Raw genomic sequence first — 23,003 nt, 5'->3', positions numbered from 1 at the left:
TTCTAAATAATTATTCTATGAATCTACTTAGAGAAAATAAAGAATTATGATGAATTCTATTAAATTTTAATATTTCTTCTCAGATGATTTTTTTTTAGCTTTCTCTCTGATTTTTCTTTTTGTTTTCTCCTTATCTATCTCTGTTATGGAGTAATTAACTAGTAATTATTGATAGTATTTACTGTTAAACTAAAATAATATAATTCTTCTTAATCAGTTTTTTTTTGTTATGTTTTTCATATACTTTTTTTTTCTATCCATTCATCTTCCTGGATTTTAGAAAACTGACCCACCAATAAATCAATCCTTTAACACAGTAAACCGTAATTTTATTTCTTTGATATCATGTGTTTTTTAATATATTAAAATAAATAAATTATTTATTTTTTTATATCAACACGTTGTTAAAACCATCAATAAATACTAAAAAATAATTAATTTAATATTTTTTATACCAAATATGCTTTTAAAACGTATTAGTTTCAGTTTCAAATAAAGAAACAAACAAACAGCGAAGATGGTCAAACTCAATTAACTCCATGCCTAGCCGGTTATACAAAGGAGCTAATTAAATCAACATTACTTACAAGGACGTTATGCCTTGCATGCATGGTCCTTTAAAATGGCATCCTCTACCCTTCCATCACACTTAGCTGGTCCACGTCTATCTTCACCCAAGATGGTTCAAGCTACCATGACATGCTCGATTGTATTAACGCTAGCTTTTGGGTTCATGGTGGTCGCCTCAGGTGTAGCGGCAGCTCCTGCAACACCATTTTTCGGTCGGAACCCTGTAGAAATTCAAGAGTGCTTGGCAACCATCAAGGCGCACGCAGATATTTGCTTGCATGAGGTTGCCTCCTTGGTGCTGACCTTTCAAAAGAACTTAGTCGGCCCTAAATGTTGCAGTGCCTTGGCTGTAATTGATGACAAGTGCAAGCCTAAAGGATTTAGTTTTGATCCTTTCTTGCCTCCATTGTGGATCAGGAAACGCTGTGCTTCACTATTATCTGCTCCAAGTCCTGAACCAGTCGTGCCAAGTTCTACTTAATAACATGTCAAGGATTCCTAAGAATGCGCCAAGTCCTGCATCAAGTTGAATAAGTTTTGGGTTATTAACTTTTATTTTCTAGCATTGTTGGAAATAAGAGATGGAGGAGAGCTATGAGAGAACTCTGAGTTGAATTAGAGCAATTTATTTTATTTTTTTGCTTGGGTAGATTCTTGATTTTATCATGGAGGTTAAGTTTCATTGTGTCAAAAAGTTGCCCACGATAATTTTGAAGTTTATGACAAGGTCGCATTTTATGTGAGTGAGTATTTCTTAGTTATCGTTCATTTGATTCTTGCTATCATTATTGTCTATGAAATCTAATGCCATGCCCTATTTTTTTTAATCATCATTTCCTTCCCAACCTTAAACTTAGCTCGGGTCAGCAAATTGACCCAAAAAATCATAGATTCAAGTCAAGTTTTAATTTAAATCGAATAATTCGGTGGGTAGACCTGTCCAAACCTGATCAGCTTAACATCAAGGATTATTTTTTTCTTCTCTGCACTTCGTTTCAACTTTGGACAATTCGTTTGGAGGTGTAAACGCATTTTAAGCAGCCGTGAAAGCTTTTGCGAAGATCATTTATAAGCGTCGTTAGCAGACTGAATGGTCTTCTCAAGCCTCTGGATCTCTGCATTCTTATCAGAATCAATAATCTTTTTAAGCCTCTGAATTTCCACATCTCTTAGATAAAGCTGGTCCTTGAGCTGTTGTATTTCCACGTCTTTCCAAGCTATCTCCACCTGAACCTTCAGGCCATTCTTTTCTTGCAAAGTTTGCCCACCTTGAGCTTGCTTGTCCTTGTACGTCGTCCTGCTCTTCATGAGAGAGATCGGTACTATTTTGCTGTACAATAATTTTGCTCCTTCTTAGCTTTATTACTGCACAAAATTTACATGGACTCACCACTATAATATATTTAATTATTTAATTAACTGTCTAGTTACAAAACCCTATGATACCATATAAAAAAATATTTTAACCTCAATTAAATAAGATCTTAACATTAATGTATACAACAATTTATTATTATTATTATTATTATTATTATTTTGTATTTGCTCCTATGCATTGAAACTATATATTACTCTTTTTTTAAATAAAAAAAATGTATACGACAATTTTATCATTTATTTATATGCCAAAGTATTTTGAAAGTATAAAACATTATATTACCTACAGCATCGTGCGGGGCACTCTCTAGTTACATAAATTTGGCAAAGCGGCTGGCTGTACACATTTACATTGTATAGAGAGTGTACGCACAGTAATTTCTATGCTACCATACAAATACAGATTTTGTACTATCCCACTAAAGTACATAATTCCTTTCCCCTAGCACAAACCAACAGGCTAATAAACCTGGCAAGTATAATACATGCCCCCAGATGGCTAAAGAATGAAGGAATCTCTGCCCATTCTTTAGATGGTTAAAACAGCACACCATGGAGATTGATTTTACAACTCAGCATCACACCTATTTTTATACCCTATAGCAAAGGAAAAACTCAGCATCACAACACCAAACCCTAAAAGAAGAGGAAGCTCCCACCTTGAATGGACAACGGCTGAAATTGCGAGTGTTAGGTGAACAACAGGAGGACCCTTAAGATATCAGCAACTGGGATTGGCATTTGGCAACGCCATCCTGTTATGGAACTCGGTTGGATTATTATCTCTTTGCACGTTGGTATGCAATCCACTGTTCAGCATCATAGGCATGTCATAGAACTTTAGGCTCACAAGGCATAAAGGTCCATTTCATTTCCAACATCTGAGTAGTACTTGTTGTAGTTGAGATATCCCCAGAAACGGGATAGCCCAAACTCCCCATGCTTAGGAAACTTGAGATAGCATAAATGCAATTGTTTCAAATTTTTGTCGAACTTTTGCTTTATGGCAAGCACCTGCAGAAGTGATGCACCAGTAAAGCTTATATGCAGTCTGTTATTGTTCTCAAAACATTTCAGAGAGCTGTAAAACTAGAAAGCTAACGCAAACTAGAATTGTAACTGCACAGTACATGCAGTCATAATTCAAGCACATAAGAAGACCTTGTGCATTAACATGTTTCATGGAACCCTCAAAGTACATTTCAAACTAAGATGAATCACTTGCCATATGAAACCGAAATGTGAAAGGATGGATTATCCCATCCACAAGCTCAATATAATGATCCTTAGTTTTACAGTATATTTCTTTTTGAAAGGATGGATTATCTTTCATGTGTACAACAAACTCAATCATTGTCCAACAACTAGAAGTCAATTTACACTAGTAGCACGCCTTAATTTGTCATAACCACTGTCAGTAATATAAGTGTAATATTCTTGAGCCAAAACACATGCATGCTATCAGTAGGTGAAGGTCACAGACATATTAAGAAGCAACGACTCACGTATATCAAGACAAATAGGCAAATAGTGACATATGCACATTTAGTCAATAAAACACATAAGTTGTCTCAATATTTGATATATGGTAGGCTGTCAGACCTGACTCTTAAGAAATATATCCATATCAACACAAGTTTAATCATGTCAATACCTATGCATGCAAATGCAGCTTTTAGTTGTAAAGGCAACACATTGGAGATACAGTGCAAGAATTACCTGGGATATATTGATTCTAGAAAGTTTACCCAACAAGTCTCCTTGATCCAGTCCCATATCCCACATGCCACCAGTAAAACAGGACCGAAACTCAAAGGCACATTGCAAAATGCTTTCAATAATGATGGCTACAGACCGTGTTTCATTAGAGAGAAAACATCTGCGAAGATCAAGCTCAATGTTAACAGATAATCTCTTCTTTTTTTGATAGATGTCAGCATCTAATGGCATGGAAGGTATGCAGGGGCATGGATAATAACATTATCAACCAAAAGTTAATCAGGTATAAAATTTGACACACTTCCCAGTCCAACACCAACCTAGCAAATAATTAATTGCATTTTAAAGAAAAGGCGCAAAGTTTTTTTTTAATAAAATATATCGAAGGAAACTGTCACTAAGACATTGTAAAACAAAAATGTGGTGTTGAATATGATTTGAAAATGATGAAAATGACACAACTCAATTCGAGTGTAGTATGCCCCTCTGGGTTCAGATATACATGTATCTTAAAATCTGACAAGAATATTTAGGCAAGTGCTTTATGAAAGGATATAACCATCTCTCATTCATAGTGCGCTGGTACATGCACATGCACAATTAGGCTAAATGATTAAATGACTGAGACTTCAAATCCCCCCCCCCCCCACCATCAAATTCCATTGTGTATTGAAACAACTGTACAAGAAACAAAAACTTCTGATTCGAAAAACTTTTTTTCCACATTCACAAAGTACCAATAATTTCAAACAAGAAAAAGGCCTCAACTTACATGTGTAGTGAATCAGTTAAATATGCCATGTGCACTGACTCCAGATCCATCATGTCTTTGACCTAGAAAACAACAAAGTTCAAGACTGGTCAATGGATAGGTTCATTTCCTTCTATCATTAAAAATCTCCATCAATTGCATTTCATCTTTCCATGGTCTCTCATAACAGCAGTAATAGTGTCACAAATTTGCATTATATTAGAACACGTTCAATCAAGGTTGTGAATACTGTCTGTAGTCCCCACAGCTTTCTTGTTGAAAATCATTAAGTTCTTTCCAAGCACATTCGATCTTCAAGCATATCCTCCATCTCCATGATCTAAGGACACAACAATTGGAATGTTTCTCGTCCAGCGCCTCCAAAAACCTTTCTTCTTTCTCCCTTTCAAAGAAGAACTGATTTCTCATTTTGATTTCAAATTTTCAACATTGAATAAGTTAGATAGTTGTCCTAAATTCATATTACAGATATGCCACATCACAGGAAAGGAGAAATGCAGAGTTAAAACCAAAGTATAATGCCTCAAAATCCAATGGAAAATTAGAAATTGGAAATAACATTAAATTGTTTTCCGCAATCATTTTCAGCAGTAAACCATAAATTCAACCACCACGTAAAGTATGCGGGAATAATATATATCAGCAGTACACATACTAGTGAAGCCAAAGAAATATATCATAGACTGGAAAAAAAAGAAGTGAAAGTAAGTTGCTTCAAACCTTATACTTTAGGGAGTGGAGAAACTTGCACCATGACACATAAGATAACTGTGACTGCACATATTGTTGCAATGCAGATATAAAATGATTGATGTGGTGCCTGTCATGGAGCAGAGGAGTAAATATACTTGTTTGTATAAAAATTCAGGCCTAATGTAAAACTACCTTCGAAGCTAAAAATAGCATCCTAAAAAAATCACGCTAAACCAGCAGAAGTTTCGACTAATATACAGCATTTTGACATTTCATGCAACTTTCACATAACCAAGTACTCTAAAAACTTTCCATGTTATCATCGTCATCGTCGTCATCATTAGATAATCAACAATTAATACAAAAGCATATATACTTGAAGACAATGCCATTATTATCATTATCAACTAAGTAAAAGCACCTTCTGGCATCAGAAGGAAATAAATGTCATAAAATTTACATAAGAAAGAAAGAGTTCTGAGTACCTCATCTTTATCAAAATGTTAAGATGGCGAATTCCGCGTTCTTGTGTTGTAGAATGATTTCGGGTCACCATGTGCATCATATCCTGTAAAACATAGGTGACATGTTATAAATTTACAAACAATGCCAATTCAGTTCCATTAGCTTCCATAATTCAAAATCAAACACCAAGAAGCTGATTTACTATCTGATTCTTATATGGATGATTTTATCAAACCTTCTCAAAACTTACATGCTTCTGTGATCTCTGAAAATTTAATTTAAAACACTTATTTTACTTCCATCCAAAAAAGGATAGAAGACTTGAGTTTTAAGTGATGTTTCAAAGATGCACCATTCTTTCATAAACACATAGAATTAACTACATAAAAGGACCATACAGACAACCAATTGCGCAACTCAGAAACTCTGAGAACAGTGTAACAAAGAGAAGATAAATATGGTGCAACAGTAGTTCAATTATCATTGGATCATAAAAAAAATTATTTCTAAGCAATCCATAAAGTAGTTGCAACAACACAAGGATATTGTTTGAAATATAATAATCAAGAGCAGTTTATGCAAGATGATCAGTCTGGGACTCTAGGGAAAAACCCCACAGGTATTGTTGCGGTTGACAGCCAACCGTTAGATTTGTTCTGTCTAACTAAGAACGATCACAAAGTACCAATTCATCCTGTCTTTCAAAAACTAAGACATTATCTGGGTATTAATACCTTCAGTGAGCGCCATACTTCAGTCAAAGAGAAAACAGCAAGCTTCACATGTATCAGAAAACTGAATATCTCAGCATATATTTTCAATCCACTTGGAGTCAAAACAATGCTAATTGGCCAATCCACTCGGTAACCCAAACCCAAAAAATTGAAGGAATGCACTCCTGCCATCATTGACAAGGTCAATATTAGCACAAACTAAAATAATAAAAAAAGAGTTCACAGTAGTAAGCCTAAATCATATTCAGAACATTCTATTTAAGACTCAAGGTGCACTAAGACTAAGGTACCAAAGTCTTCCAGAGCACACAAGTATGGTGCAAAGTAGGTGCATGTTTTTCTTTTCGGATAGAAAAAAAATGAAAACTATACATAATTGAAATGACTTGTCAGTCTCTTAGCACTTAAACTGCAATGAAAAAAATTACCAATTGTAAATGCTGAAAGGGGCATTGTGTCATTCCCTTTCATGTAGACAAACAACCGATCCTTATTAGGGTCTCGTTCACATGATGACCTCTTAACTGACAACTCAAGGAACCGTTGAATTTCTAACACCCTCTGCTCAGCCTTGGCAACACACCACTTCTGTTGTTTCATGTAAAAAAGGAAGGAAAAGATCAGAAGCTCTGGTATTTGAATCAAATTACCATAATAGTAACACATTAAAAGTGATTAGCAGACAGAAATACATGATGCCAAAGGGACATGATGAACAAATCTGCCCAGTCTGCTGATTCCATGAAGTAGTACCGCCGCAAAGCCTGTAAATGTCCTTGCAAATCAAAACCCTCTTCAAGCAGCTTAATAGCAAGCCTGCTGACATATTTATATCTAGCATCATTAAGGGAAATTTTGTTTTTCAAAATTAAATTCTCTCCTAAAGGCACCGTGTTAAGCATGAAATCAGAAAGGATATGCATGATATATAATGCTGAGAAACAGAAAGAAGAAAGATGAGAAGGAAAGACTAAATCAGCAACACCTTTTCTAAAGCATGCACTGATTCTTCCAAACATCAGAGAACTTCCATTGTATTCCATTTCATTAAGATTGCTTACGAGAAATCAATTATCAGTTCCAACAAGAAACCCTCAAGAACTTACTCAGGTTTCTGATTTGAATTAGATAATTGCAGGTCTCAAAAAAGACTATTCAAAGGCTTCTCTCATGATTCCAAACCCCTGGACAAACATCCAATACATGCTCAAAGACAAGGGAAGTAAAGAGTTCTGTTAGCTTTTCACCTAGATATGAACCCCACAAAATGAGTCCTACTAAGAGGGAGAATTTGAGAAGCCCTATCCTTTATCATTTTTTGCATGAAGTGACTGCTCTCATTATTCGAACTTGTATTCTCAGGATGCAAGATCATTTTTTTTACAATTGGACTAGGCAATGGCCACCAAGGAAAGGAATCTATGATTTCCCATTTATAAAACTAAAGAAAAGGACGCCAATTCAAAAGCTCAAAAGGTTAAAAAATAATTCAATAATTGGGTCCCTCGGAAAACTCTATTCTTACAGCCTCTTTAAACCACACAGAAAAAACAAGCACCAAACCTCATAAATAAATGCCTAGAAATCTATACACAGCAGAAACAAAATACCAAAAGACAATGATGAAATACAGTGAGAGGCTAATGTAAAAGGCAGGTGGTCCTTTACAAACAAATATGCTGTTGGGAAGCCATGTGAAGAAAGAGTATAGGGCTCATAAAAGGAGGGGGGAAAGGTAAAAAACTGAAACAGTATCAGATTAATCTTTGCACTGCATCTAGAGCACATTCATATATACTAAGAAATAATTGTAAAAGGATACTGGAGCAAGATTTCCTGCAGCAAGCATTTGTCGATGACAAAATCGAGTGGAATCTCGAATGTGGATGACAAACTCTCCCTGTGATCTCCAACACTTTTATTTTCAGTGTAACTAAAACTCTTAAGCAGGCTCTGCCAACTAGTCCCACCACAACCATTTGTTGAAACAACAGCTTCTTTATCTTGTTCATTCAAGTGTACTGACGAGTCACTAACACATGCTCTGGCATTATCAAACAAGACAGCTTCTCCATCACAGCCTTGTTTACCCTTATCATGACTCTTACCACTGGTAGCTGGAGAAGTAATATGCAGCGGAACCTGAGACCCAAATTCATGTCGGAAACTGGCAGCGAACTTTTCTACAGATGCCTTACAAGGGTCTTCAACAGTTGAAAAGTCAAAGCAAGGTAATGATGGTCCATATGTTGTGCTGCATTTCTCTTTGGGCATGGTTACAAGGTGAAAGCAGGCATTTTTTTTCAACATTGGGTTTCTACTTAGAAAATTAGAGTGGTAATTAACCTTCCATGGCTGTAATGCAAATAAACTTGAAGTAGAGTTTCTGTTTTTAAGTTGATCAGCTCCTGAGGCTTTCTCTATTAAAACATCTTTAGCAGAAGTCAAATGGGTAAAATATGGTAGATCTGCTTTCAAAATTCCCATATTTGTTTTACTCGCTTCTTGGACAGAGTCACAATGATCTAACCATGGATAAAAGCTGTGCCATTTGTCATTGTAAACAGAATTTTTTGGAACGCCAAGCTGCCAGCACTTACCAATTACACTATCTGTATTATCAAACATGCATGATGAATTTGACTCCTCTGAATCAGGGGGTGGAAATTCATGACTCGAAGTTCTTTTCTTATCATAAACACACATGAAATGGCCAACAAAATTGTTTTCTTCACTAATTTTACATGAGTCAGTTTCGATGTCATGTGAAATTTCATTTCGAGTAGGCTTTCGCAATGCAGTATCAGTTGGGCTACTCATGGAAAACCTCAAGGAAGATAAGTATCTCTGTTCATCTCCAACCAAACCATTACCCTGCTCAATTAGCTGCTCAGCCTCAGCTTGCTCTTCAGACCCACTTAAAGATGAACATTCAGATGAATCAGATGTACCCAACACATAGAACTCATCACTTGTGCTAGAGTCATCAAAATTGGTGTTATCAACAGCCCTAGAAGCACAGAAACACAAAATCAGTGGACATAACAAAAAAATAGAAAAGAAAAATGACTGATAAAAGCAAGAATGATAAATGATGAAATAAATGCAATACAAGTTACAGGGTATCACCCGTCTCTCGTGACACTCCAAGCACTCTCAAGATGATATGGTTAAGTGAATTTCAAGCGCATAACAGACAAATATACACACTGCACATATTTAACAGATGTTGATGGACAATCAACCTGTCAAAAAACATATGTGAAACTGCATTCTTTGAACTCTCTTCACCATTGTCAAAGGCAATAGATATAGTGCCATGTGGAACAACCTGAAAAATGGAAATATATAAATCACCTATTGAATGATTATCATAAAAGCAAGGCAGCAAAAAGAGCCTCCATAAAAGCATATAGGCATGACAATCACCTACTGAACATGAAAGAATCTTCCCCTCTAGAAAACTATCAAACTGTAAAGCATATAACTACCAGTGAATATATTTATTTTATATAAGGAATGGAACCAAGAGGGGGCTAGACATTATGGATCATGGTTCTACCAGTTACGAGTAACAATATTGATTTTATTTTTACTTTCTTCACCATTAAATGAAGTCATAACAATAGCCCATCCCAAATGCCAAGCAAACTGGCATTTTCACTATATAGCAAACAGCAAGATATAAAGGCAAGAGAAAGGGTATCAAGATAGTGAATTTCAATCTTCTACCATCAATGATAGCAGAATGCAAAAAAAAAATATCAAGGAAATTGAGTTCTGATCACAAAACTATTACCTGCCGATGCCTAAATTCCAACTTCGACGACAGATTTTTTATCTTCTCTAGCATGTTTTCATAATAATTGTTCCTTGCAATTACCATGGCTTCTAGATATCCTTTACTGAAAGTCAATGGAGAGGCAGAAAACAAATGATTGCTTAAATATCCCCTCCAACTGGGAAGCAAATCCTCACAAGTATACTCTTCAGGGCCAACATAATTACATAATTCAAGCAATTTCTTTAGCACTTGAAGCTGCTGACCAGCTCTGACAATTGGAATAAAAAAGTCCTTCAGAAAACAAGGAACAGCAACCCTGTCCTGCTCATGAAGTAAACAGTACCCAACCATATTATGAGAATCTACTTTAACACAAAATATTCAGAGTACAACACATGTCAAAAGCTTGGGCCTGAACCTAGTTTCAACCTGAATTCGATTGAGTACCCCAAATGACTTTCTTGATCAATGAGAAAATTCACATTATGAGAATCAACAACTCAAAATACTAACGTAAAATATTTCTTTAAATATTTTCCTAGCTATCTAGTCCCAAATTTTTCATTGGATTGAAATCTTTAGATTTTGATATATATATATTATCAGAGCCAACTCTGTTTTAATGTCTCAAGATCCATTGGATTTCTAGTCAGATTCCACAATATATCAGATAAGATTACTTTGACAGCACCTCAATAGAGTCTTCAAATTCAATGTAGGAATGTTAATATAAACTGCATTTTCCTAGTACTTTTTTTTTTTTTTTGGATGAAAGACATTACCTGAATACTTGCCAACACAAAGTCGATAGGGATGCCACCTTTGTAATGTGGATGAGGAGATAGATTATCAGCATATTCTACCATAAATTCCTTGTACGGATCACTAATCTCTGCCTCGTATATCCACGATCTTATAAATCCAATATATGGTTGACATGAGCGAATAAACAGGAACTTGAGCAGAGCACGGTGAGCAGGATCAGCAACCTAAAAAAAAGTATTGGTAAGAACTATTGTTTTAGCAAAACCACAAGAAATGTGAAAATATGCTTTCACAATTTAAGAAACAAAAAAAATATCCAAAACCCGGAAGCAATCTGGAAGAATTTTAAACAAAATAAAACTTTAAAGGTTCAGCAGCAAAAAGCCAGGTAACCACCAAAACACCTCCATTCACAAAGATGACGCAACAATGGTAGCATTTGAGCAATGGATTTACCATAGTTCACAATTACCTCATATTTTTACTAAAATCATTGAGAGTTTAAACCTTTATCAGATTTTGCAACACAAGCAAAAGAGTTAATAACTTACATTGCAGAATAAACAATCACTTGCAAATGATACCATTAGGCAAAAACTAAAAAACTTTAATTAACCTGACCTGTAGTTGCCTATACAAATAAGTAAGAAGATCCCCTCCTCTATAGAAATTACAAAACTCCAAGCTTGCTTTCGCAGTCAACTCTTCAACCGAAGACTCCAAGAAACAAAGAGCTACACTTTGAACATTACACACATTCCCAAGCACTTCAACCTGAGTCCTCAATTCCTTTGTATGCAAAAACACCTCCAACAATGTAACTTCAGAATGCACCACACTCGTAAAGCACGACACTCTACAATTCTTAAGATCAACACCATTACTCTTCGAGGAGCGCCTCAAATCTATCGAAGCATATAATGTACCAAGCGCACTCATATACCCTTCTAAAACCTTCCCTACCGCAACACTAAACGCTTGATTAACTAAACTATAAGAAGAGGCCGCGTCCAAATATGCTTCGAAATTAAAATTGTTAAAATAATCTACAAATTTACGGAGAAGAAAAATTACGAAACCGGAACGAGCAATGGAGGTCAGAAACTTCCCCAATGCGTGTGTGCTGGTAGACCGGTTCCATAGATTGGGAATTGTATGGTAAGTCCGATCGGCCGGGTCGGATATGAACACAGCAGAGAGCTTTTCGATACTGATAAGAGCCGATTCTGAACCCTGCAGTGCGTTCAATGCTAGCCTCACCAAACTTTCCTCCTAAAAAAATAAAAGAAAAAATCAGATTATTAATTTTTTGTATAGAAGTATCAGGAAAAATAAATTGATACTTACGGAGAGGGAAGGAGAGGGAGAGTGGTGGAGCAGTGGTGGCGGTGGTTGGGGGGGCAAATAGGAAGAAGAAGTTGGGGCATTTTGGGAAGGGATTGATTCCCAGGTTTTGGGAGGGAGTATCAGTGGATCTTCTTCTAGTAGTTTTAATTTGTCGAAAAATGAAGAGAAATTCGTGTCGACTGCCATTTTAATTCCTCTCGATCTCTCCCACACTCTCTCTCAGACTCTCCACTGCTGCTGCTGGCGGTGACGGTGGCAGTGGCAGCGGCAGCGGCGGCTCAGTTTTCTTTTCTTTTCTTTCTTTTTGTTTTTTTTTGAAATTGCAGGCCGCCGAGATATAAATCGAAAGGAAATTTGTTTCCCTTTCTGTGTCTGAATTTATTTTTCCCTCTATTTTGGTTTTTCTTTTAAAAAGGCTAAAAAATTACGAGATGGGCTGGGCTAGGTTTTTGATTATTTTGATGAGTGAGAATCCGGTTCATAATTAATTGAGATTTTATTGGTGGGCTTAGATCTAAGTCCATGACCATCGGGACGGACTACCTGTCCGGCCCATCATACAATTTGAGTGAAAAAAAGGAATTTTTTTTTTTTAAGAGCTAACTGAAAACGCCACTGGTTAAGATTTAAGATTAATTTTGAAGGTCTCGGGCTCAATCTCTTAGAAGATTTATAGGATTTAATCATAGTATGTAAAAATTGGTTTAATGAAGTGGGAAATACCATAATTAAATTTTAGAAAAAAAAAATAGAGGTAAGCAAACAACTAACCGATATTTAAAAAAACATAGCATTTAATTAATTACTGTTTCTAAACAGGAAAAAAAAACATAAATAATAAGAATAGAAGAGATATGCATGAAGTTCCTCTTTTAAAAGTCTAAAAATTCATTTTAAAAATATATTTATTTTATGCTTTTGTTCTTTAATTAAATATATTTTTATTTTCACTATCTCTATATATTTTTTTTATCTTGTATGATAATCAAGCTTAAACTAAAATGTTTTCGCTTTCATTTTAATAGTGAGTATGATAAAAAAAAAATATATATATATATTAACTATACTAGTTAAATGCAAATTAATCCTATAAAAAATCCTTGTTTTTTTTATTTTGATTGTTTTGGGAGATTGTATGATTATTTCCATACAACTAATATTTTTTTAAAAAATATTTCCTTGTTGTTTCCCATAAATCAAGTTTTCTTTGGCACAATCTTCTGTCTTTTCTTTCAGCTAATTAACCCTAGAAAAAGTTTCCCTTTTGCGATTTGCCTACGCATGGAGTGACCAACTCTATATTGCCAAACAAAGCATACTTGAAGCCATGGAAATAATTTGAAAGGAATAAATCTAAAACAATGGCATACCAATTACACAAAGAATAGCATTGTCCAGAGCAACAAATAAACAGAACACACAAGGCTTCTAGCAATCAAATTTATTTATATAAATTCTCTTGCATAAAAACCAAGAATCCATAGCTCTTCTCCACTCATCATCAGAGATTTCAGAACAAAATCTGAAAACAAACAAGGGCTAAAAAATGGATTCAACGCCAAGAGTAGCTGTTGCAGATGCTGCAGGACGTGCATACGAAGAGTTTGAACCAAAAATGGAATCAAAGCCAAGGGGTTCTGGTGCAGTTATTGCTGCAGGACGTGCATACGAAGAGTTTGAACCAAAAATGGAATGGGATCGAGAGCTTGGAGTTGACACTCTGCGAGTCCTCCTGCCAGGTCTAGGCTTCTTAATTTTTATTTTTTTTAGTTTTTCTCCGGTTTATTCTAGTTTTTTTTTTCTTTTTTTTACCAAGAATAATTAATTAAGAACAAAATTGTCAAATGAGTTTTGTCATTTTAGCCTGGAAATGTTGAGCATAGCCAATAGTATTTACTGCAATTATAATATAAAATTATTTTTAAAATCTCATTCAACCATATTCAATTTCAATTATGGAAGTTCAAATGATTATTTAAAATGATACCAAAGTTTTAAAGAGTGTTTGGTAATGTAGTAGTGATTGATTTTCAAATAACTTTTCGTGCTGAAATGCATGTTAATGATTTTTTTTATTTTTAAAAAATTATTTTGACATTAACACATCAAAACGATACAAAACATACAAATCATATTAAATTTTAACAAAAAAGTTGAATTACTAAGAAATACGGTTTGTACCGCGTTCTCAAACGCATTCTTAATCATCAAAACAGTTAAATCTCATCATCTTGTTTTATCTAATCAAATAAATAAAATTAAACATAATGTTACAGCCAGCCTATGAAAGTTTTAAATTTTAAAAAAAAATAGAAAATAATAAAAAAATATTTTTGATATCTCATCCCATACATAAGCCTTTCAATGAATTTATGAATTTCCTTGTGGGATTTTTTTTCTCCCATCCGTGTGCAATTCTTAACACAGAATTCCAGAGAAAGGCTAATCTAACATTTTACTTGTCATGTTTTGGTTTTCCTACAGACTTCAAGAAAGAACAGATAAAAGTTCAAGTAAGCTCATCGCGTGTTCTCAGGATAAGTGGAGAACGCCAACTCAGTGACAATAGATGGAGCTGTTTCCTCAAGGAGATTCCTCTTTCATCAAATTATAACCATAAGGAGATCTCAGCAAGGTATGAAAAGGGAATCCTTTATGTCAAGCATCCTAAACTAATTGTTCCAGATGATGCTGAGCTACAGGAAAACGAGCAACCGCCGGTGGAATCATCAACGCTGGATGGGAAGCCACCACAGGAAAAGGCACAGCAACCTACAAGGATGGATAAAGATAAAGCAGCAAAAGGACTCGTCAGTGGAGCTCAGAAACTAAATATGGAAGGTTACAGGAAGGATTTTAGTGGTTTGGTCATGGACATGACGAAGCCAAGAAAATTGGTGAACCTGGTTCTGTTTATTTTATCTGTTGTGGTACTTGGGATGTATGCCAGGAAAGCCATCAGCTGGTCCATCAAGAAATCTGAGAATTAAGTCATTTGATACACATCTGTATATGCATCTACAACAACTGCAACCATGTTTGCATTTTAAATAATTCAACAGTTGTAGCAAAGTTCATTTCATTCATATATATATACATATGCGTTAACCAAACTTCAAAAAAATATCAATGGAGCATATATTTCAACAAATGTTGAGGGTATTTCAAACAGCCAGGAGTATATCGACGGTATCTTAGCCCGGTCCATGCGAGGTATTGGCCTAATGGTTTTGTCCCACAAAAGGGACATGATAGGTTTGTAACTTTGACACCATATAAGCTTAAGATCAGTCTAGTACACATCTGATATGGGATCATGACAGGCTCACCTCGTTCAATCCCTTAAATCCTCGTCGAGGAGATAACTCAAGATCTCTACGTGGATCTCATCTCATGATCACTGAATGTGATGGTCTTAACCCAATCTTTGTGAGGTGTTGTCTGCTTTAGCCAAATGGCCTTGTAGTTTAGTCCATCAAAAGGCCTCACAGGTCAGAAACTTTGACCATCCATGCAAGTTCAATATGCCACTCTACTATATATATACATAAGGAGCATGTTTAGACTAAGGGCAACACCATTAACGCTGTTTCAAATCAAGACCGAAGGGGCAGCTAGTGCTGTCAGCATTTCTCTAAGTTCACGAATTGAAAGAATTCTGAAGGTACAACATTACAATTCATGGAACAAGGAAGCTCTCTCTGAAACTTTAATTAACCTGACCTGTAGTTGCCTATACAAATAAGTAAGAAGATCCCCTCCTCTATAGAAATTACAAAACTCCAAGCTTGCTTTCGCAGTCAACTCTTCAACCGAAGACTCCAAGAAACAAAGAGCTACACTTTGAACATTACACACATTCCCAAGCACTTCAACCTGAGTCCTCAATTCCTTAGTATGCAAAAACACCTCCAACAATGTAACTTCAGAATGCACCACACTCGTAAAGCACGACACTCTACAATTCTTAAGATCAACACCATGAGTCTTCGAGGAGCGCCTCAAATCTATCGAAGCATATAATGTACCAAGCGCACTCATATACCCTTCTAAAACCTTCCCTACCGCAACACTAAACGCTTGATTAACTAAACTATAAGAAAAGGCCGCGTCCAAATATGCTTCGAAATTAAAATTGTTAAAATAATCTACAAATTTACGGAGAAGAAAAATTACGAAACCGGAACGAGCAATGGAGGTCAGAAACTTCCCCAATGCGTGTGTGCTGGTAGACCGGTTCCATAGATTGGGAATTGTATGGTAAGTCCGATCGGCCGGGTCGGATATGAACACAGCAGAGAGCTTTTCGATACTGATAAGAGCCGATTCTGAACCCTGCAGTGCGTTCAATGCTAGCCTCACCAAACTTTCCTCCTAAAAAAATAAAAGAAAAAATCAGATTATTAATTTTTTGTATAGAAGTATCAGGAAAAATAAATTGATACTTACGGAGAGGGAAGGAGAGGGAGAGTGGTGGAGGAGTGGTGGCGGTGGTTGGGGGGGCAAATAGGAAGAAGAAGTTGGGGCATTTTGGGAAGGGATTGATTCCCAGGTTTTGGGAGGGAGTATCAGTGGATCTTCTTCTAGTAGTTTTAATTTGTCGAAAAATGAAGAGAAATTCGTGTCGACTGCCATTTTAATTCCTCTCGATCTCTCCCACACTCTCTCTCAGACTCTCCACTGCTGCTGCTGGCGGTGACGGTGGCAGTGGCAGCGGCGGCTCAGTTTTCTTTTCTTTTCTTTCTTTTTGTTTTTTTTGAAATTGCAGGCCGCCGAGATATAAATCGAAAGGAAATTTGTTTCCCTTTCTGTCTCTGAATTTATTTTTCCCTCTATTTTGGTTTTTCTTTTAAAAAGGCTAAAAAATTAAGAGATGGGCTGGGCTAGGTTTTTGATTATTTTGATGAGTGAGAATCCGGTTCATAATTAATTGAGATTTTATTGGTGGGCTTGGGTCTAAGTCCATGACCATCGGGATGGACTACCTGTCCGGCCCATCTTACAATTTGAGCGAAAAAAAGGAATTGTTTTTTTTTTTTAAGAGCTAAGTGAAAACGCCAATGGTTAAGATTTAAGATTAATTTTGAAGGTCTCGGGTTCAATCTCTTAGAAGATTTAGGATTTAATCAATATTAGTATGTAAAAATTGGTTTAATGAAGTGGGAAAAACCATAATTAAATTTTAGAAAAAAAAATATAGGTAAGCAATCAACTAACCAATATTTAAAAAATATAGCATTTAATTATTATTTTTGAACAGAAAAAATATAAATAATGATGATAGAAAAGATATGTATGGACTTCCTGTTTTAGAGCTATAAAAATTCAAATTAAATTATTTTAAAGATGCATTTATTTTGTGTTTTTGTTTTTTTAATTAAATATATTTTTATTTTCAGTATCTTTATTTTTTTCTAGTCCAATATGATGATGAAGCACAAGCTAAAAATGTTTTCATTTTCATTTTAATTAATAGTAAGGTTTTATATATATATATATATATGAACCATACTAGTTAATAGCAATTTATTCCTATCAAAAATCTCTTTTTTCTGAATGTGTTTGGGAGATTGTATGATTTTTTTATATAAATCAAGTTTTCCTTGCAACTAATTGGGCACAATCTTCTGTCTTTTCTTTTAGCTAATTAACCCTAGAAAAAAGTTTCCCTTTTGCGATTTGCGTTCGCATGGAGTGACCAACTCTATATTGCCAAACAAAGCATACTTGAAGCCATGGAAACAATTTGAAAGGAATAAATCGAAAACAATGGCATACCAATTACACAAAGAATAGCACTGTCCAAAGCAACAAATAAACAGAACACACGAGGCTTCTAGCAATCAAATTTATTTATATAAATTCTCTTGCATAAAAACCAAGAATCCATAGCTCTTCTCCACTCATCATCAGAGATTTCAGAACAAAATCTGAAAACAAACAAAGGCTAAAAAATGGATTCAACGCCAAGGGTTGCTGTTGCAGATGCTGCAGGACGTGCATACGAAGAGTTCGAACCAAAAATGGAATCAAAGCCAAGGGGTTCTGGTGCAGTTATTGCTGCAGGACGTGTATACGAAGAGTTTGAACCAAAAATGGAATGGGATCGAGAGCTTGGAGTTGACACTCTGCGAGTCCTCCTGCCAGGTCTAGGCTTCTTAATTTTTATTTTTTTTAGTTTTTTTCCAGTGTATTCTAGTATTTTTTTTCCCTTTTCTTTTTCAAGAATAATTAATTAAGAACAAAATTGTGAAATGAGTTTTGTTATTTTAGCCTGGAAATGTTGAGCATAGCCAATAGTATTTACTGCGATCATAATATAAAATTATTTTTAAAATCTAATTTAACCATATTCAATTTCAATTATGTAAGTTGAAATGATTACTAAAGTTTTAAAGAGTGTTTAGTAGTGTGATAGTGGTTGTTTTTCAAATAACTTTTCGTGCTGAAATGCATGTTAATGATTTTTTTTATTTTTAAAAAATTATTTTAACATTAGCACATCAAAACGATACAAAACATACAAATCATATTAAATTTTAACAAAAAAAAATTGAATTATTTAGAAACACGGTTTATACCCAAACGCATTTTTAATCATCAAAACAGTTAAATCTCATCATCTTGTTTTATCTAATCAAATAAATAAAATTAAACATAATGTTACAGCCGGCCTATGAAAGTTTTAAATTTTAAAAAAATTAGAAAATAAAAAAAAAATATTTTTGATATCTCATCCCATACATAAGCCTTTCAATGAATTTATGAATTTCCTTGTGGGATTTTTTTTATCCCGATCCGTGTGCAATTCTTAACACAGAATTCCAGAGAAAGGCTAATCTAACATTTTACTTGTCATGTTTTGGTTTTCCTACAGACTTCAAGAAAGAACAGATAAAAGTTCAAGTAAGCTCATCGCGTGTTCTAAGGATAAGTGGAGAACGCCAACTCAGTGACAATAGATGGAGCTGTTTCCTCAAGGAGATTCCTCTTTCATCAAATTATAACCATAAGGAGATCTCAGCAAGGTATGAAACGGGAATCCTTTATGTCAAGCATCCTAAACTAATTGTTCCAGACGATGCTGAGCTACAGGAAAACGAGCAACCGCCGGTGGAATCATCAACGCTGGATGGGAAGCCACCACAGGAAAAGGCACAGCAACCTACAAGGATGGATAAAGATAAAGCAGCAAAAGGACTCGTCAGTGGAGCTCAGAAACTAAATATGGAAGGTTACAGGAAGGATTTTAGTGGTTTGGTCATGGACATGACGAAGCCAAGAAAATTGGTGAACCTGGTTCTGTTTATTTTATCTGTTGTGGTACTTGGGATGTATGCCAGGAAAGCCATCAGCTGGTCCTTCAAGAAATCTGAGAATTAAGTCGTTTGATGCACATCTGTATATGAATCTACAACAACTGCAACCATGTTTGCATTTTAAATAATTCAACAGTTGTAGCAAAGTTCCTTTCATTCATATATATATACATATGCGTTAACCAAACTTCAAAAAAATATCAATGGAGCATATATTTCAACAAATGTTGAGGGTATTTCAAACAGCCAGGAGTATATCGACGGTATCTTAGCCCAGTCCATGCGAGGTATTGGCCTAATGGTTTTGTCCCACAAAAGGGACATGATAGGTTTGTAACTTTGACACCATATAAGCTTAAGATCAGTCTAGTACACATCTGATATGGGATCATGACAGGCTCACCTCGTTCAATCCCTTAAATCCTCGTCGAGGAGATAACTCAAGATCTCTACGTGGATCTCATCTCATGATCACTGAATGTGATGGTCTTAACCCAATCTTTGTGAGGTGTTGTCTACTTTAGCCAAATGGACTTGTAGTTTAGTCCCTCGAAAGGCCTCACAGGTCAGAAACTTTGACCATCCATGCAAGTTCAATGCCACTCTACTATATATATACATAAGGAGCATGTTTAGACTAAGGGCAACACCATTAACGCTGTTTCAAATCAAGACCAAAGGGGCAGCTAGTGCTGTCAGCATTTCTCTAAGTTCAGGAATTGAAAGAATTCTGAAGGTACAACATTACAATTCATGGAACAAGGAAGCTCTCTCTGAAACTTTCCCAGATCATGAACTAGGACAATGATGAGGATGCTTAGGACAATCACCGGGTTGTTTGGAACATTAGAAGCAAACACGATAATGTTGTAAATCATGAATTAGATTAATATTAAATTAGATGCTAATTTGGATAACCATATCAGAGTGTTTGGAACGATTTTAAAACTACTGTAAGAACTATAAAATTGTATTAACCATTGGGGTGTTGGGAATAAAGGGGCTCCTTCAGAATTTTTTTTTCTTTCAAAACTATGGTCTCCAATAATGTTGTGGCCACTGCAAAAAGTGAAAAGAGGAAGACATGGGTTAACATGAAAAAAGAAAATTAGCTGGTTTAGGCATGGATATGACACCCGGTTTAAGACTTAAGCTACAAATTTGCTAGATTAAATCTAAAATCATGTCGTTTTGAAATTTAAAAAATAAAACAACATTATTTTGGATAATTTTAAAAAAAAAATAATATCATTTGAACAAAAAAAAATCTTAGAATTAACCCCGTTCCGAGTTTAATAAGATTAGCTTGGTCACCGAGTTAACTTTTTAACATGCCAGACTTCATACAAGCATACCCAGCATTGTAAGCTATGAGAGTGTTTAGTAAATAGAGGCATCCAAAATATTGGCTCCGATATCATGATTGAATAATTAATTAATTCAATTTCTTAATTGATCATTTCCAGACAAAAGGAAGTGCTCGATTGCTTGATCACAACTGGATCCTGTCCTTAAAAAAATTGAAATTGAGTTCAATCTATGAATTTCCGAATTGATTTTTGTTATTTTTCCTTATTCTTGTAGACTAGGGTTTTGGGGAACAAAGAGCATAAACTATAACGCAAGTTCTGTTCACTATTATTCTCATCATCTGATGGACATGTCAGAGTCTTTAGCCTCAAATTCTAAAGCTTACTTGAGAACTTCCCCTTTGCCTTAGGCATGAGGTGATCAACTCTCTACACATCCAAAGCATATATACTCCAGGCCCTTTACAGTTTCCACAGCCGAAAGACCCTCTGCAGGCGAATCCATTGAAGCTTCAAAGAGAAAAGGAATAACTGAAACCAAAGAAAACATGTCAAAAAACGAAAGTTCTTTCACAGTATAAAAAAACCAACAGATTTGGGAGATTTCATATTCACTTGAAAGATACGTACCAATAGAAAGGCTAAGATGAATACTACTGAGGCAATGGCTGGTCAACTTAACGATCAAGCCTATGAAGATTACAATCCAACATTGGAGTGGGTTCGAGATGCTGGATTCGACACCCTACTTGTGTATATACCAGGTGACATTCCATCCCTTTAAATGTTTTCAGAATTTTATTCACTAGTTCTCCTTGTTTTTTAACAGCTCTGGTTAGTAATTGTTAGTTTTCTTTAAAGCAGGTTTAGTCTCGCAATTCTCTGTAATTATGCTCGGCAGGACCGCATAGAAATAACAGCATCTTGAAGAAAAAGAGGAGAGTTTGCTGATATGAGGTTGTTTGTGTTGCTTCTGCAGGTTTTAAGAAACAGCAACTGAAGGTTCAGGTGACGTCAACTCGAACACTCAGGATCATGGGCGAACGCTCTCATGGTGACAATAAATGGAGCAGTTTTCACAAGGAGCTTCCTATTCCATTGTATTATGATGTTAATCAAATAAGTGCGAAGTTTGAGGGTGGCATACTTCAAGTCAAACACCCCAAGAAGATTACAAATCCAGCCAACCCAGTGCAGGAAACTGCAGAGCCTCAAAAGCCCAACAATGAAAAACCACAAGATCAAAAAAGTGGACAAGAGCAATTTGATCAAGAAGTCCCTCCAAAGACTGAAACTGATGAACCAACAAGTGGGAAAATCAATGGGTTGGAAAATGCTACTGTTACTGAGGCTAACAATATTCATGTTCCTCCCAAGACTTCGGAGGATCAGAAGAGTGATCTTGGCTTGGCCGAACCAGAAAAGAACACCAGCACAGGTGATGAAAAGCATGAAGATGACGGCTACTCTGTCCAGAATGCTGCAAAGATGCAACAGGAAGAAGAAACTGCTGTCGTTAGTGGTATTTCTAAAGCTAAACTAGCACATCTTAAGCAGGTTTTTGGAGGTCTGATAGCAGAGATGAAGAAGCCAAGAAAATCAACACACTTTGTTGTGGCTGCTGGTTTATTAGTCCTGGTACTTGGGATTTATGTTCAAAATGCTATCAGATCTAATGGAGAAGCTGAGAACTAGAGGATCCGAGACTAAGAATTGTGCTGTAAACCTTTGAATAAGTGGCAAATGACCTTAAAACATGTTTGAAAATGTACAATGTTGAATAAAGGGCTCAAAAATTGAAGAATTTCTGCAAATATGTACAGAATAATATTAAATAAAGAGAAGGAATAACCCTTCTTTTATGTGCTAGAAAAAGATTTATTTGCATGTCTCCGTTCCTTCAAACAAACACGTTTCTACCCCTTTTGTATTTGTTTTTCCTGTTATGAGACACACTAATCAAACGCAACCTGAGATTTGGTGCTGAAAAGCATGTGATTAATCATGTTCGTAGCAGACAACTCACAGAATGCATCTTTTGAGAAGTTTCAAAAAAATAGCTTATTATAACATCAAAAATACAACCTTGAATTTCAGCATTTTTTAGTTCCAGAGAACTTCTAAAAGCAATTATAGGGCTTTTAATTA

The 23,003-nt window shown here is 35.5% G+C and overlaps 6 protein-coding genes across 8 annotated transcripts; 4 read left to right on the top strand and 2 right to left on the bottom strand.

Moving 5' to 3' along the window:
* Positions 1 to 622: 622 nt before the first annotated feature.
* LOC133680230 (uncharacterized) lies at positions 623 to 1,051 on the top strand. Its single transcript, XM_062103038.1, has one exon. The coding sequence runs from the start codon at positions 623 to 625 to the stop codon at positions 1,049 to 1,051; it is 429 nt and encodes a 142-aa protein (XP_061959022.1).
* Positions 1,052 to 2,167: 1,116 nt separating this feature from the next.
* Positions 2,168 to 12,600, bottom strand: LOC133679871 (uncharacterized). 3 transcript variants are annotated; one of them, XM_062102590.1, is made up of 14 exons: positions 12,227 to 12,598; positions 11,501 to 12,151; positions 10,897 to 11,103; positions 10,130 to 10,435; positions 9,576 to 9,661; positions 8,153 to 9,340; positions 7,023 to 7,164; positions 6,759 to 6,918; positions 6,331 to 6,494; positions 5,617 to 5,699; positions 5,159 to 5,258; positions 4,439 to 4,500; positions 3,667 to 3,826; positions 2,168 to 2,961 (listed from the first exon to the last, which is right to left on the bottom strand). In XM_062102590.1, the coding sequence occupies exons 1-14, from the start codon at positions 12,410 to 12,412 to the stop codon at positions 2,794 to 2,796; spliced, it is 3,663 nt and encodes a 1,220-aa protein (XP_061958574.1). In that variant the 5' UTR covers positions 12,413 to 12,598; the 3' UTR covers positions 2,168 to 2,793. The 3 variants fall into 3 exon arrangements, with proteins under 3 accessions (XP_061958574.1, XP_061958575.1, XP_061958576.1); XM_062102591.1 differs by lacking the exons at positions 2,168 to 2,961; positions 3,667 to 3,826; positions 4,439 to 4,500 and adding an exon at positions 4,507 to 4,834 and having other exon boundaries at positions 12,227 to 12,600; XM_062102592.1 differs by lacking the exons at positions 2,168 to 2,961; positions 3,667 to 3,826; positions 4,439 to 4,500 and adding an exon at positions 4,611 to 4,820 and having other exon boundaries at positions 12,227 to 12,600.
* Positions 12,601 to 13,679: 1,079 nt separating this feature from the next.
* Positions 13,680 to 15,377, top strand: LOC133679873 (17.6 kDa class I heat shock protein-like). The gene is made up of 2 exons (XM_062102595.1): positions 13,680 to 13,965; positions 14,711 to 15,377. Exons 1-2 carry the CDS (start codon positions 13,773 to 13,775, stop codon positions 15,214 to 15,216), a joined length of 699 nt encoding a protein of 232 aa, XP_061958579.1. The 5' UTR covers positions 13,680 to 13,772; the 3' UTR covers positions 15,217 to 15,377.
* On the bottom strand, positions 14,443 to 17,030 carry LOC133679872 (uncharacterized). The gene is made up of 3 exons (XM_062102593.1): positions 16,676 to 17,030; positions 15,130 to 16,600; positions 14,443 to 14,998 (listed from the first exon to the last, which is right to left on the bottom strand). The coding sequence occupies exons 1-2, from the start codon at positions 16,859 to 16,861 to the stop codon at positions 15,899 to 15,901; spliced, it is 888 nt and encodes a 295-aa protein (XP_061958577.1). The 5' UTR covers positions 16,862 to 17,030; the 3' UTR covers positions 14,443 to 14,998; positions 15,130 to 15,898.
* A 1,038-nt stretch (positions 17,031 to 18,068) lies between these two features.
* Positions 18,069 to 19,701, top strand: LOC133679888 (17.6 kDa class I heat shock protein-like). The gene is made up of 2 exons (XM_062102615.1): positions 18,069 to 18,373; positions 19,104 to 19,701. The coding sequence occupies exons 1-2, from the start codon at positions 18,181 to 18,183 to the stop codon at positions 19,607 to 19,609; spliced, it is 699 nt and encodes a 232-aa protein (XP_061958599.1). The 5' UTR covers positions 18,069 to 18,180; the 3' UTR covers positions 19,610 to 19,701.
* Positions 19,702 to 21,463: 1,762 nt separating this feature from the next.
* On the top strand, positions 21,464 to 22,730 carry LOC133679155 (inactive protein RESTRICTED TEV MOVEMENT 2-like). Its single transcript, XM_062101662.1, has 2 exons — positions 21,464 to 21,619; positions 21,835 to 22,730. The coding sequence occupies exons 1-2, from the start codon at positions 21,502 to 21,504 to the stop codon at positions 22,548 to 22,550; spliced, it is 834 nt and encodes a 277-aa protein (XP_061957646.1). The 5' UTR covers positions 21,464 to 21,501; the 3' UTR covers positions 22,551 to 22,730.
* Positions 22,731 to 23,003: the final 273 nt, after the last annotated feature.

Source organism: Populus nigra, chromosome 19, assembly GCF_951802175.1.
Source record: "Populus nigra chromosome 19, ddPopNigr1.1, whole genome shotgun sequence".
NCBI lineage: Eukaryota > Viridiplantae > Streptophyta > Magnoliopsida > Malpighiales > Salicaceae > Populus > Populus nigra.
This window is presented reverse-complemented; position numbering and strand designations above follow the sequence as displayed.

Excerpts from the sequence above, each read along its gene's own strand:
- LOC133679873 (XM_062102595.1), top strand. The coding sequence starts at position 13,773 with ATGGATTCAACGCCAAGAGTAGCTGTTGCAGATGCTGCAGGACGTGCA. Across the intron at positions 13,966-14,710 it reads TCTGCGAGTCCTCCTGCCAG|ACTTCAAGAAAGAACAGATA; the intron begins GTCTAGGCTTCT and ends GTTTTCCTACAG.
- LOC133680230 (XM_062103038.1), top strand. The coding sequence starts at position 623 with ATGGCATCCTCTACCCTTCCATCACACTTAGCTGGTCCACGTCTATCT.
- LOC133679888 (XM_062102615.1), top strand. The coding sequence starts at position 18,181 with ATGGATTCAACGCCAAGGGTTGCTGTTGCAGATGCTGCAGGACGTGCA. Across the intron at positions 18,374-19,103 it reads TCTGCGAGTCCTCCTGCCAG|ACTTCAAGAAAGAACAGATA; the intron begins GTCTAGGCTTCT and ends GTTTTCCTACAG.
- LOC133679872 (XM_062102593.1), bottom strand. The coding sequence starts at position 16,861 with ATGGCAGTCGACACGAATTTCTCTTCATTTTTCGACAAATTAAAACTA. Across the intron at positions 16,601-16,675 it reads CTCCCTCTCCTTCCCTCTCC|GAGGAAAGTTTGGTGAGGCT; the intron begins GTAAGTATCAAT and ends TTATTTTTTTAG.
- LOC133679155 (XM_062101662.1), top strand. The coding sequence starts at position 21,502 with ATGAATACTACTGAGGCAATGGCTGGTCAACTTAACGATCAAGCCTAT. Across the intron at positions 21,620-21,834 it reads CCTACTTGTGTATATACCAG|GTTTTAAGAAACAGCAACTG; the intron begins GTGACATTCCAT and ends TTGCTTCTGCAG.
- LOC133679871 (XM_062102590.1), bottom strand. The coding sequence starts at position 12,412 with ATGGCAGTCGACACGAATTTCTCTTCATTTTTCGACAAATTAAAACTA. Across the intron at positions 12,152-12,226 it reads CTCCCTCTCCTTCCCTCTCC|GAGGAAAGTTTGGTGAGGCT; the intron begins GTAAGTATCAAT and ends TTATTTTTTTAG. Across the intron at positions 3,827-4,438 it reads TTAACTGATTCACTACACAT|ATGTTTTCTCTCTAATGAAA; the intron begins GTAAGTTGAGGC and ends TGATCTTCGCAG.